General features: G+C 41.4%; 1 protein-coding gene across 2 annotated transcripts; it reads left to right on the plus strand.

Annotated features, from left to right (window-relative positions):
- Positions 1–7,013: 7,013 nt before the first annotated feature.
- Positions 7,014–10,295, plus strand: LOC140795423 (putative 12-oxophytodienoate reductase 11). 2 transcript variants are annotated; one of them, XM_073147965.1, is made up of 6 exons: positions 7,014–7,153; positions 7,257–7,354; positions 7,676–7,816; positions 7,968–8,098; positions 8,511–8,672; positions 9,447–10,295. In XM_073147965.1, exons 2-6 carry the CDS (start codon positions 7,296–7,298, stop codon positions 10,037–10,039), a joined length of 1,086 nt encoding a protein of 361 aa, XP_073004066.1. In that variant the 5' UTR covers positions 7,014–7,153; positions 7,257–7,295; the 3' UTR covers positions 10,040–10,295. The 2 variants fall into 2 exon arrangements, with proteins under 2 accessions (XP_073004066.1, XP_073004065.1); XM_073147964.1 differs by lacking the exon at positions 7,014–7,153 and having other exon boundaries at positions 7,199–7,354.
- Positions 10,296–13,781: the final 3,486 nt, after the last annotated feature.

Genomic DNA, 13,781 nt, shown 5'->3' on the forward strand with positions numbered 1-13,781 from the left:
CATCAGAATTATCGTTGGCACTAGTAGCTATACTATCTCTCGCTGTCGAACGACTTATACCAGCCTCTGCTCTAATTGTGGTCTCCCCCAATGCTTCATCTAATCATGGATTATCTCTATCATCTAATAATCTATCTTCCATTTCTCTGATCCATGGAGTTATGGGGTCTTCTTCATCAAAAACATGATTTAAATCAATCAACTAATCATTTTCTGTCTTTCTTTTTAAATTTTTTTCCATCAATCTTATATTATAATGACAAAACACTAATTTATCTAATGGAAGATAAATTATTGGTTGACCGATATCTTGATGGAGGTCGCCTCCAACTTTTGAGGTCGCCTCCAACTTTGGCTGCCCGCTCAAGGTTGATGCCCATGCCCAGGCGAAAATTCACTGCGCAGTTCACGGCATTTGCGTTGAACTAGACCTGTCAAGTCCGCTCAAACAAGCAATCGACATGGGCCCTCCGGATCACAAGTTCTTCCAGTCGATAGCCTATGAGAACCTTCGTACGGTTTGCTACAAATGCGGTCGAATCGGCCACCGGCTCACTGACTGTCCTTCTTTTGAGGTGGCGCGCCCTTCTTCTGCATCTCAGCCCACTCCTTTGGTAGCTACCCTGATGACGAGGACTGCGGGACATAGTGAAAAGGGCCCCTCCTCCCAATCGAGGGAGCTGTCGGGAGTCGTGTCGGACGTGGCTGTGGAAGAAGATGTGTTTGGCCCCTAGATCATGGTGCAACCCCACAACCATAAGGGGAAGAAAGAGGCTTCGTCAATTCCTCGACCTTCTCTAGCGGCCAACAGCGGTAATCCGTCACAACTTGCTGGTGGCCCCAACGGCTTGCAAAAGACTAGAGAGAGCCATCCCGTCGGCACCTGCCAAGACGCAAGCAGCCTAGACCAGCACATTTCCATGCCACCTCACGCCCCGCTCTAGCCTATTCCTCACCCTTCGATCCAATCAAAATCACTATGCAGGTTGCCTGCATCGTTGGATGACCCGTAGTGGGCCTGACACGCCAATGTAACCTTGCGAGCCACACAAGCTAAGATTTATATTGATAATAAGCGGTGGGGGCCCAAAGGAGGGCCTAACAGAGCTGGGCAGTAGGAAAATGGTCCGACTAGTCCTGCTCCCACCAATCCCGATGCCGAAACGTCCCATATTTGTGCGACCCTCTGTGATGTTGATCCTTCAACAATTGCTTTGGGCTCGATGGGCCTTGCTTATCCAGCCACGCCTATGAATACCTAGGGGTGCTAATCTCGGGTAAGAGGGTGAAGGTTAAGGAGCATCAAGCCATGGTGTAGCGCATCGACAAGAGACTAGCAAGCTGGAAAAGGAAGCTCCTCTCTCAAGCTGACAAGTTAACCTTGATCAATGCAATGCTGATGTCGATTGCGGCATATTGGCTTGGAAGTACTTGGCTGTCTGATGCACCTCTTGATGAGATGACAAAAAAAAAACTCGTGCTTTCCTTTGGGAAAGCAATGCCAACCGCGGCCTGCACCTTCTAAAACTAGGAAATGATCACAACTGCAAAACGGCAAGGCGGCCTCGGGGTTAGAAGACTTAGAGATGCAAGAACTGCCCATCTCGGCAAGCTCGTATTCAAGGTCCTTAACAAAGAACAAGTTCCATAGGTTAAGCTCTTGGATGCTAAGTATGGAAGACTGCACCCTTGGGAAACTAAGTGTCTTGCCAACGCATCTTGGGTGTGGCGAGCTTTAAGCCGCACGGCAAACCAACTGAAGATGGGCTGCCGCATTCTGGTCAGTAATGGCAGGTCCACGAGAGCAGCCTATGACCCCTGGACTCACGAGGTTCTGTGGAGCAGACAAACTAGGGTTCTCGCAGAGTCATTAATGGACGAAAATCTGAAGGTGGCGGACATCATTGGCAATCAACACTGGACCATAGAGAGACTATGCAAGGAGACGGGTACAGACCTGGCTTACAAGATATCTACTTTCCCCATGGGTGCCACCACCATTGAAGATAGGTGGATTTGGTGGCCGCACCCAAGGGAAATGCCATCAATGAAAGCTATATACACCTTCCTACACCCTCAGCAGGAGATCTAATGGGAAGGGTGGAAGACTCTTTGGCAACTACTGGTGGCTCCAAGGATGATAACCTTCTGCTGGAAGCTGTTCTGGGGTAGGCTACCAATGAGAGCATACCTCCATTACATCCACATTGGAACGGATGAGTGGTGCGCTATGTGCATATTGTTTCAGGAGACGGCAGATCACCTCCTATATACTTGCAGGTATAGCCTGGAGGTTTGGGAGGTACTAAGGCTGAACGAGGGAATAGAGAGCTCCTCGATTGATTCGGATTGGATAACTAAAGATTGGAAAGCGAACAAATGCGAAGACTTGAAGATCAAGGGCGTGATAGCTTGCACCTTGTGGACAATTTGGAGACAGAGGAATGCGGTAGTATTTGGTGGAAGGGTGGCACCATCTTCAGTAGTGGTGAGGAGGGCAATAGCCTTAGCAAATGAACATAGGCAGACAACAAAGAAAAATCAACCTAAGGCAAAGAGAAACAACAAGTGGTGGGAACCACCTCAGCAAGGGTGGCTCAGGATCAACACAAGACGGGCGATCACTATGGGAGCTTGCCAAGGAGGTGCAGCGACGGTTATTCGAGATGCAAATGGAGATCTCGTCCAGGCGGTGTGGGAACCATGTCCGGGGCACTCGGCCTTGGAAACGGAGCTATGAGCAATCAGGCTGGGGTTGAGGGTGGCCAACAGAGATAGCAGACTGATTATCGAATCAGACTGCTAGGAGGCCATTAAAAGTTTGAATAGGGTGGAGCATAGCCCTTGGCGCATCAGGAACATGGTGCATGAATGCCTCAATCTAGGAAAGAAATTTTTGGAGATTAGGTTCGTACACGTAGGGAGGGAATGCAATATTGTAGCTGACTGGGCAGCGGCTAGGGCTAGCGTGTCCTCCGGTTATAGTAGTTGTAATCGGACAGGACACCCCCCCCAGAACTATGTAATCTTATTGCTACCAATGCAGCAAAGGCGACGGCAACTTAGTAATATATAGCTGATAACAGCTCCTTGGCTTCAAAAAAAAAAGAAAAAGCCACACCTATGAATTTAGATCAAACCCATGTTGCCCCTCTTGGCCTCAACCAGATCGACTCTCCATTGGTCTTGTTGGGCCCGGACATGCCTCTTGAGTCACCCTCCTTGGGCTCACCTGGGTCTGCTTGACAGTAGACCATCCTGCCTAATGTCTTCAGATTCCCCCCTAGCTAGTCATAAATTCCTTCTCCCTCGCCTGAGCATTTGGACCTTATCGCTTGGGCCACCACGGCCTTAGAGTGTGCCAAGGCTCAAGCCTTGCAGCAGAATGTGGACATGACAGAGGAGCCTCCTGACTCGGATTTAATCGTTAGGCCGACACAACAATCCTTAAGGCAAAGGTAGAGGAATCTAGACAGTCGTCGTCCTCGATCAAAGTGGCCTCGTTACTTTGCCCGAGAGCCTACTCGATGAGATTCAAGCGCATGCTAGGGATTGATTAGTCGGTCGAGCCTAGTATGCTCGTTCCGAGGCTAATGATGTGGCGATACACGACTCTGTCGAGTTGGAACAAACCTCTTCCACTATTTTTTTTATGAAGCTGATTTGTTAGAATTACCATGGCATTGCCAAATGAGAAGAGCGGTCCTCCTTTCAACACTTTTTAAATAATCATGTTCCTAATCTATTTATTCTCCTTGAATCCCATCTTGATCACCCTAATTCGGTAGCTTTTTTATGCAGTTTGGATGGTTAACCCTTTTCATCTCAGCTATTCTATTCGAGTTGTTTGCTCCTTTTTGTCCTCCGTTGGCCTTATTGACTCCGGGTTTAAGGGTTGTTCATTTACGTGGTGTAATAACATGCATGATAATTCTAGGGTTCTTGTCATGCTTGATCGGATTTTTGTTAATGTTGCTTTCTCGGACTATTGTGCTGATATTTTGTTGATCATCTCCTATGCATTACCTCTGATCATGCTCTGCTCTTGATTCATTTGGGTAAAGTGCAAAGGTCGGGTCGACCCCCATTCATGTTTGAGCAGTTCTAGTTAGAATACGAGGAGGTTAAGACTCTGGTGAATTCCATTTAGAACAGCCAAGCCTCGCTTGCTCGCAACTCGACCCCCATCGACTTTCACTTGAACCTATTGCTGGTTGCTTGCGTAGTGTGGAACCGTTCTTGCCTTGACAAACTTGAGGTTAATCTTGCTGATGTTAAGGCCGCCATTTTGCATCTAGAGGCTAAAGAGTGCTTGCACCCCTTGAGAGTTGAACCTTGGCTAGTCTGAATTGTCGATGTGTGGCCTTACTTAGACAAATTAGTCTTAAGTGGCAAAGCAAAGCTAGAACTAAATGGCTTCATGATGGGGGATGATAATTATAGATTCTTCCACTTATCTATTAAAATTTGGCATAATAGGAACTGTATTAAGAGTTTGGATTTTGCTAATTTGCCCTCTGTTGAGGACCCGATCATTATCAAAAATGCTTTTGTGAATTTTTATCGCTCCTTGTGGGCAAACGTTGAGATTGATTCTGAGTCTCATATCACTTGACCGACCCTCCCTAGTCTTGGTAGTGGCTGCTATGATGAGCTCCTTAAACCTTTTTCTATGAACGAGGTGAAATCGACGATTTGGTCTCTACCGGCTGGGAAAGCTCCCAGCCCGAATGATTTCCAAATTGAGTGTTTTTTGTACCTATTGGAATACTGTTGGGGCAAATTTGGTCTCCTCTATCACACAGTTTCACAAAACTAAGGTGATTCCCCTAAGCTGGGGCCAAACTTTTCTCACATTTATCCCAAAGGTTCCAAACCCCTCCAGGGTGGTGGATTATCGTCCGATTTCCCTTCGCAACGTGGTTTATTGAGTACTAGCTAAGTTTATATCCAACATGATGAAACCTCTGCTCTCGTAGATTATTTCCTCTTTGTAGTCCATCTTTGTGGCAAGTCGGCATATTCATGATAAATATTGTTCTCACATATGAACTAGCCTGCTCGATGTTCACTAGTGTCGGCAAAGAAAAGTATGTCATGATTAAAGTTGACCTTGAGAAAGCTTATGATCAAGTTAACTGAAGTTTGATCCAGGAGGCTATGCTCCGTATGTGGTTTCCTGAACATTTTATTGACTGGGTTTTTTGTTGCATTTCTTCAGTTTCTTACATTGTTCTTGTCAATAGCTCCCCATCTCATTCTTGGGGGCAAGGGGTATTCGCCAAGGCGACCCTCTTTTTTCGTATCTTTTCATCATCGTTTCGCTGATTTTTTCCAGTCTTATGCATAAGGCAATCACTCTTGGGCGTATCAAACTATTTGTCAAGGGCAACAATTTTTCTATTAGTCACCTTATATATGCTGATAATTTGCTCATTATTATGATAGTTGACTGTGACTCTTGTAGAGCTCTAGTGGATATTTTTAAGACTTACGAGAATATCACCAACATGCGCATTAACTTGTCCAAATCGGAGATGCTCCTGGCCGTCACTCTGCCCCCCAACCTGATTAGAGAGTTCCAAGGTATTCTCAAAATTAGCATTGACAATTTCCCTTTCAAGTACCTGGGGCAAAAATATCTCTGAAATACTTGCTCATTCATGATCATGAAGAGCTCCTATCCCCCATTGACCAACATCTTGCGGGATGGAAGCATTCCTGTCTTACCCAGGTGGGTAGACTGACGCTTATCTATTCGATGCTTAATCCTATCCCGGTGCATCTCCTCTCATCTACTTGGATCCCTCTTGCTATTGTTGATCGGATTCCTAAACTCGTCCGTCAGTTTTTATGGTCACCTAGACAGGGCTGCTTGCCTGCACCTCCTTGGATGGGAGACAAAAACCCAACCAAAAGACGAGTGTGGGCTATCTATTAGGGATTTATGTCTTGTTAGGCTAGCCCTCGTTGCCAAAAACGTTCCCAAGGTTCTTAACAAGAGGGAGCTTGGGCTAGGTTGATTCGGCCAAGTACAAGCTCCCCCACCCTTGGCATAAGAACCCCACTCGTAAGGTTTCTCTGGTTCATGATTTGTTTCCATACTATGTGAATACAAAGAGGATAAGTTCAATTATTCTTATTCATTGTAGCTTCTTGTTTATGTAATTCCTCTTCTACTATGCATTCCTTCCTACATGAAGTTTGCTTGGTTTATTTTTTTGCATCCAATTTCAATATAGTTTTGATTTACAACTCTTAATTAATTTCACTGAGATACACACTTAGACATGAATTCCCTTTGAACTCTTCTAACAACTCCATTGATGACTTGACATTGGAGTGCAAACACGGGCAATCTGCAGCAAAAACCTCTTCAGTTTTCTAATTGGCAGAAATAGGCCCCCCATTTATCAAATTACAATTTCGAGCATTTTTTACTGATTTAGTCCTAACAAATTCTAAAAAGACTATAGTGTCCTAAAAACGTCATGTATCACCTAATGTAATTTATATGCATCGTTTATACAAAATATACGTTCTAATTTTCAAAAAAATGTATATCGAGATTAAAATAAAAGGCCACACATCGCCTATGCAAAAGGTACGCTCTAATTTAAAAAAAAAACGTAATGCATCACTTATGTAATATATACGCGTCACCTATGCAGATGTACGCTGCAATTTTCAACGATGTATGCATCAAAATTAAAAAAAAAAATATCACACATCACCTATATAATTTATATGCATCGCTTATATAAAAGGTACACTCTAATTTTTAATAATATACGCATTGAAATTAAAAAGATAAATTAGTCTAAATTAGTAAAAAAATATTTGAATTTATAATTCGATAAATGAGGGGGAAGGTTATTTCTATCGGTTAGAAAACTAGAAGGTTTTTTACTGCAAATTACCCAGCAAACACCGATTCGATACAAACCAATTATTTATAAAAAAAATTTATTCCACTGATAAATTAATAGGATGGTTAGGATTTTGACAAACGCACCAAAAACAAAATGATAGGCAGCAGAAGAAACAACCATTACAGTTGGACTCTGAGATCATAGTTGACGTACTTGCTTTTATTCATCGACCTTCTTTCTTCGTTGAATGAGAGATGATTTGGCCATGGGTCGAGATCAGGGTATGGTAGCCTTAGAATTGGAACCGGCCCTATTAAAGATGATATGTGGGAAAAGTAGTTATTTTTAACTTCTCTCTCTTCTCTTTCTAACTCCTATTTACAGTTTGCCCGCCGCCGCCTCCTCCTCTTACCGAACTGACCGATGAATAGCATTCCTCTCCTCTCTCCTTACAAAATGGGGGGGTTCGATCTCTCCCACAGGTCAGTAGCCAACCTCATCCATCTTTCCCTTTCGTCCAAGAACCGATCTTTGATGGTATTTGTAGTGGGTTTATTTTGTTATTTTTTTTTGCTTCTATAGAAATCTTGTCTCTTTTTCTTTATAGTTTCTATAAAATCCACTGTCACCTATGTATGTATGGGATAGTAGGTGATTTAAGGCTAACTACATAGATAATAAATTAATGCAATTCATCCCGGAAGTACTGGCCAAATTATGACAAAAAGGATCTCACCAAGGCTTTATAGAAGATTGGGCCAATATACTTCTTGTTTTAAGATATCTTGTATGAACCTTTGCAGAGTAGTTCTTGCACCATTGACAAGGCAAAGGTCCTACGGCAACGTCCCTCAGCCGCACGCCGTTTTGTATTACTCTCAGTGGACATCCAAAGGCGGTCTACTGATTTCCGAGGCCGCCCCAGTTTCTGACACTGCAAATGGGTGAGTTATAAGGAAACCTTTTACCTGATTTAATTCCTTATCTATGTTGATCCAAGCAATGTTACAATATAAATAGCCGGTAGTCATTTTATGAAATGATGAACATACCTTGATGTAGACTATTCCTTGCATGTCTTATTGTCTATTTAAGGTACACAGACACTCCTGGTATTTGGACAGAGGAGCAAATAGACGCATGGAGACCAATCGTAGATGCAGTTCATGAGAAAGGAGGCATCTTCTTCTGTCAGATTTGGCATACGGGAAGAGTTTCAAACTATGGTACTTCTTTTTTTTCGTCTGGTGTTTAGTTTTTTGTAATGTTCCATAATATTGTCTTGCTGAGGAAACAATCTACAATTTTGGGCTTTCCTTGATAGGTTAATCCACTGGGAAACTGTTAGTATCACTTTCTTAAGATCCTATTATCCTATAGAACCTTGAGTACGATCTTGACATGGTTATGAAATAATGCATCAAATTCTGATATATATATATATATATAGTGGCACAAAAGTGTCACCCTTAACCAATGAATGATCTCGGAAGATGATTCAGCATGTCACAGGATAAATGTCCATGACGTTGACTGGAAATCTAATTGCTATACCATATCTATCTGCTTGTAGGATTGGTCTAGTTCAGAAATTATATCATGTTAAGGCTTAATTAATCTGCCGAATCTCTGCTGCAGGTTTTCAACCTAATGGGCAAGCTCCAATATCGTGTACTGACAAGCCATTGACTCCACAAGTTGCTGTTGCTGAATTTTCCCCTCCAAGGCGATTAGAGACAGAGGAGATTCCTTTGGTCGTCAATGATTTTAGACTTGCTGCTAGAAATGCTATTGAAGCTGGTAAGAGTTCCTTTTTGCTAATTCCTGTTTGAGGTACTCATCATATAACTTCAACGTTCTGCTACAAAGAGACCCAGCAGAATGTCCTCTTGATAAGGTTCTAGGATCCAGGAATCAAGTTTTGATATGAGAAGTGGGAACCAAAAAAAGGTATTTCTAGAAATATTGTACAGTTATGATCTTTAGAAGGACATCAGATATTATGGCCTGTGAATGATCTCGAGCATCAAGTTCTTATGAAAACTATTTTAAGAGATTGTGCATTTCACAAATATTAAAGCAAGAAGTATACCTAGAATAACCAACAGAAAAGAACATGGAAACCAATTTGAACCATTATGACAAGTACCTATTAATACATTATAATTCCATTTTTCGCATATGAAATAGAATGGAAACTGCAAACTCTTTAAAGATCTTCAGAGCTACTTTGAATCATCTAAAGGAAAATTAAAATTCAAGGAAGTCCATAAACTCTTACATGAGTAACCCTTCAGAGTTCAGACTGTGTCAATCATTCCACATTTTAGTTGTCTGAGTAAATCACCCGAGGATGTGATATTGTAGCAGGGTGGCCATATTTATTAATTTAAGAGAAATCCAAGTCACGTAGCATTGAATGTTGGTTGATAGTTATGGTAATCCGCATGAAGAATTCATTTAGGAAAGGAAGACAACCCAACCCAGCACATAATATAGGCGCATATCCGAGCACCACATGCATGGTAATCTCTATTCATACAGGTTTGCAACTATTCATATAGAATTGTGTAGGTTTTGATGGCGTTGAGATACATGGAGCACATGGATATTTGATTGATCAATTCCTGAAGGACCAAGTCAACGATCGGACTGACAAGTATGGCGGTAGCCTAGAGAACCGATGCCGTTTTGCACTAGAAATAGTTGAAGCTGTAGTTGATGAAGTAGGAGCTGATAAGGTTGGACTAAGGCTCTCCCCTTATGCAAACTATATGGAATCAGGGGATTCCAATCCTGAGGCTCTTGGCCTTTACATGGTAAACTCCCTGAACAAGTTTGGGATCTTGTATTGCCACATGGTGGAGCCAAGGATGGTAAAAGCAGGTGAAAAATTTGTAACACCTCATAGTCTTCTTCCAATGAGGAATGCTTTCAAGGGAACATTTATCGCTGCTGGGGGCTATGACAGAGAAGAAGGAAACAAAACTATTGCTGATGGTTACGCTGATTTGGTAGCATATGGACGCTTGTTTCTGGCTAACCCTGACCTTCCTCGAAGATTCGAATTAGATGCTCCTCTAAATAAATATAACAGAGATACTTTCTACACTTCTGATCCAGTTATTGGATATGTAGACTACCCATTTCTTTCATCAGATATTTAAGTCAAGTGTAAGAAAGCATTGTAATGAATTATCTTCTGTTGTTCATGGACAAGGTCATTAGATGCTCCTCTAAATAAATATAACAGAGATACTTTCTACACTTCTGATCCAGTTATTGGATATGTAGACTACCCATTTCTTTCATCAGATATTTAAGTCAAGTGTAAGAAAGCATTGTAATGAATTATCTTCTGTTGTTCATGGACAAGGTCATTAGATGCTCCTCTAAATAAATATAACAGAGATACTTTCTACACTTCTGATCCAGTTATTGGATATGTAGACTACCCATTTCTTTCATCAGATATTTAAGTCAAGTGTAAGAAAGCATTATTATGAATTATCTTCTGTGGTTTTGCTTTGTATGGTTTCTGTCATTTGATTTGTTTAGTTTACTTGGTCTCGTATCAACAGCAAAGTCATGCATGCACCTGCCCACCAAGAAGGCTTTTTTTCACAAGTAATTATTGACGTCAGATACAACTTAATTTTATTGCCAAGAATCTTTTGAGTTTTTGACAAAAAAGGGACTCCTCAGAATTTGTTTTACCATTTTAGCTATCGATGAAATTTACTACTAATGGAGGCCTCTTTTGATCAGCTTAACTGTCATTTCATAAGTCAATAGTGAAACCAATGAATAATTTAATAGTTTAAATTTTATATAAAATTTTAAACTACTAAATTATTCAACGATTTTACTATTTATAAAATACTGAACAATTCAACATTTTATTAAAAATAAAAAATACTTTATATTTCCTACATAATATATTAAGCACTTTATTTGTTAAACGTTGAGTACTCTGCATGTAAACCACTAAACTGTTCAGTATTTTATGAATAAAAGTTTTACTATTGACTTATAACATGATCGCTCAGGTACAAAAAGAAAATCTCCTTTTGGTAATAAATTTCATCGAGGGACCATTTTAAAGGAACTTTTATAGTTAGAGGAGGCTACAAAAGAGAGAGAAGGAAACAAAGCTGTGGCTGAGGGTTATACAGATTTGGTGGCATATGGTAAATGGTTCTTGGCTAATTCTAATCTGCCCAAAAGATTTGAGCTAATGCACCTCTGATCCTGTTGTTGGATATACAGATTACCCATTTCTCAACTTTCGTACTTATGAAGATATTCTTGTAAAGCATACAGTAATTATCTGTTGGATTATTCAGGATGCTTGTTCATGTATCAAATGGAACTTAATTTGATCTGTACTTGATGAATTACCCGAGCAACAGACTTGTGAATACTTCATAGGAGAATAATCAAGATTCACAATTCCAATTGAAGTGGAGCACAAATATGACCTGATTGACTTTCTGTAAGGAGTAGTCCTTCTAAACAGTGCACAAGAGGGGATAAGAGTAGATCAGGAATCATATGGAATCAGAATATGAATGAAATTGCTATATTAAGTAGTCTGATTTCATTTCTTCTTGATTTCAAAGACTGGACCATATATTTTCGAACCAATTTTAATTGGACTTTGTGCCAGTTTGTTCAGGTTGAAAAGTTTGAATCTCTCTCTCATGACTATTTTTTTTTTAAAGAAAGTCAGTAGACTTCAAGCACATAGTTATAACCCAATATATAAGAAAGGAGAGGTACGATAGTGACTCCTGATACAAGCCTAAGGGGGAAAACAGATCAGATACGGATCGGATAGTGTTCAACCCATATCCGGATTCATATTTTTTTATTCGGATACGGATTCAGATACGGATATTTGACGGATAGTAAAAATAAAAACCATATCTTAAGAAAATAGATACAGATAATTTTTGAATACGGATCGGATAGTTTTCGGATACAGATCAGATAGTTTTCGGAAAAAAATTTGGATCTTAAACGAATACATATCAAGTTTTAAACAATCAATATGAACTTACTACGAATATCAATCAAGTCTAAAATCATTCAAATACAATTTGAACAAAACTTACAATATTTGAGAACTAATTCATCGGCAAAAAGATAGTAATGGTACAAAAAGAAAACAAAAAAAAACTATAGACTTTAAACAAACATAATGTGTATAAACCAATGATTGTAAATTAGTAATATCTTTACTATGTCATACTAACCCAAAGTTTTCCCGATCGTCCAGAATCAAGATAACATGATAGATTTCCTCAAATTTCTCTCTAGATCTGAGAGGAGGCATAGCAATAGAATTCATGCATCCCTCCATCCAATTATTACTACATGTGCTGTTTATTACAGAACCCTGAATGAAAAACATTAAGTTATTAACTTATTAAATCTCAAATAAAAAAATCACATAATTTGGCTATTAGATATTCAAATCCATAATTTAAATGGATATGAATGATAGTACCTGACCAGTGGAGTGGAGGAAGGGCCAATGGAGGAGGGAGGACCCGTGGAGGGAGGACCGGTAGAGGAGGGAGGATCCGTGGAGGGAGGGCCGGTGGAGGGAGGGAGGACCCGTGGAGGAGGGCCGGTAGAGGAGGGCCGAGCTCGACGAGGGAGGGCCGGAGGAGGGAGGGCGGTGATGGCAATGATGGATTTTAGATGGAGCGGCGGGCGGTGAGGGCAGTGATGGCGATGTGGATCGAGGACCCGTGGAGTGAGGTCGGTGTAGGAGAGCCGAGCTCGGTGAGGAAGGGCCGGAGGAGGGAGGGCGGTGATGGCGATGATGGATTTTAGATGGAGACGGTGGGCGGTGAGGGCGGTGATGGCGATGTGGATCAAGGACCCGTGGAGTGAGGCCGGTGGAGGAGAGCCGAACTCGACGAGGGAGGGCCGGAGGAGGGAGGGCGGTGATGGTGATGATGGATTTTAGATGGAGGCGGCGGGCCGTGATGGCTACGTGGATCGAGGAGATTTGGGGGAGATGGTGAATAGATGAGAGATAGAGGGTAGGGTTTAGTTGGGTATTTATTAAGCGGGTAAACAGATATCCGTTATCCAAATCTGTATGCGATAAAATCAACTATACCAGTATTTGTATCCAGATCCTGATTTTTTTTTCTAAAAGGCTATCCCGTATTCAGATCCGAATCCGGACATTTTTTGTAAATGGCTATCCGTATCCGTATCTGAATCCGGATCGGATAGGATTTTTCTATCCGTATTTGATCCGATCTGGATCGGATAGTGGGTCGGGTCGGACTTAATCCGACCCGTTTTCACCCCTATACAAGCCCGATACTTATTGAATACAAAGGAAACTATAATAAAACAAAGCATCAAACAAGTAACCATAGATTCAAACATTCATGCAAAGTTAGGAGTGGAGTAGGTAGAGCGATGACCTTGGAAGCGAGTCTCCCTCTTGGGCCATCATCGGCAGTACCACAAAGAAGCGCAGCAAGAGGCCTTAGTGGAACAATAGTCCCACCACCATAAACCTACGGTATAACACAACAATAGAATCTAAAAAATGGAAAAAGGAGGGAGAGGAGGAGACAATAAAGGTCATTAGGGTGCTAAATCTAAGTAGACAACAAATCAAGTTGTCTCACCTACTTGGATTCCCACCAAGAACTTGGGAACTAGCTTCCCACTGGAGATAAAGCCAACAAAGAGTTTGATATCCAATGGGCTCAGATCAAAGAATACGCGTCATTGATGAGGTGGCTAACATCCACTAAAGGGTCCAGACCGATCTTAATGAGATCAGCTCGCACTGGTAGTCTGGTAGGAGGGTAGAAAGTACTCACAATAATAAACGAGGCTGTTATAGTCTCCCAGTTTAAACGGTCATAAGTT

The sequence above is a fragment of the Typha latifolia genome, chromosome 9, assembly GCF_019914945.1.
Source record: "Typha latifolia isolate L0001 chromosome 9, TyphaL0001v2, whole genome shotgun sequence".
Classification (NCBI taxonomy): Eukaryota; Viridiplantae; Streptophyta; class Magnoliopsida; order Poales; family Typhaceae; genus Typha; species Typha latifolia.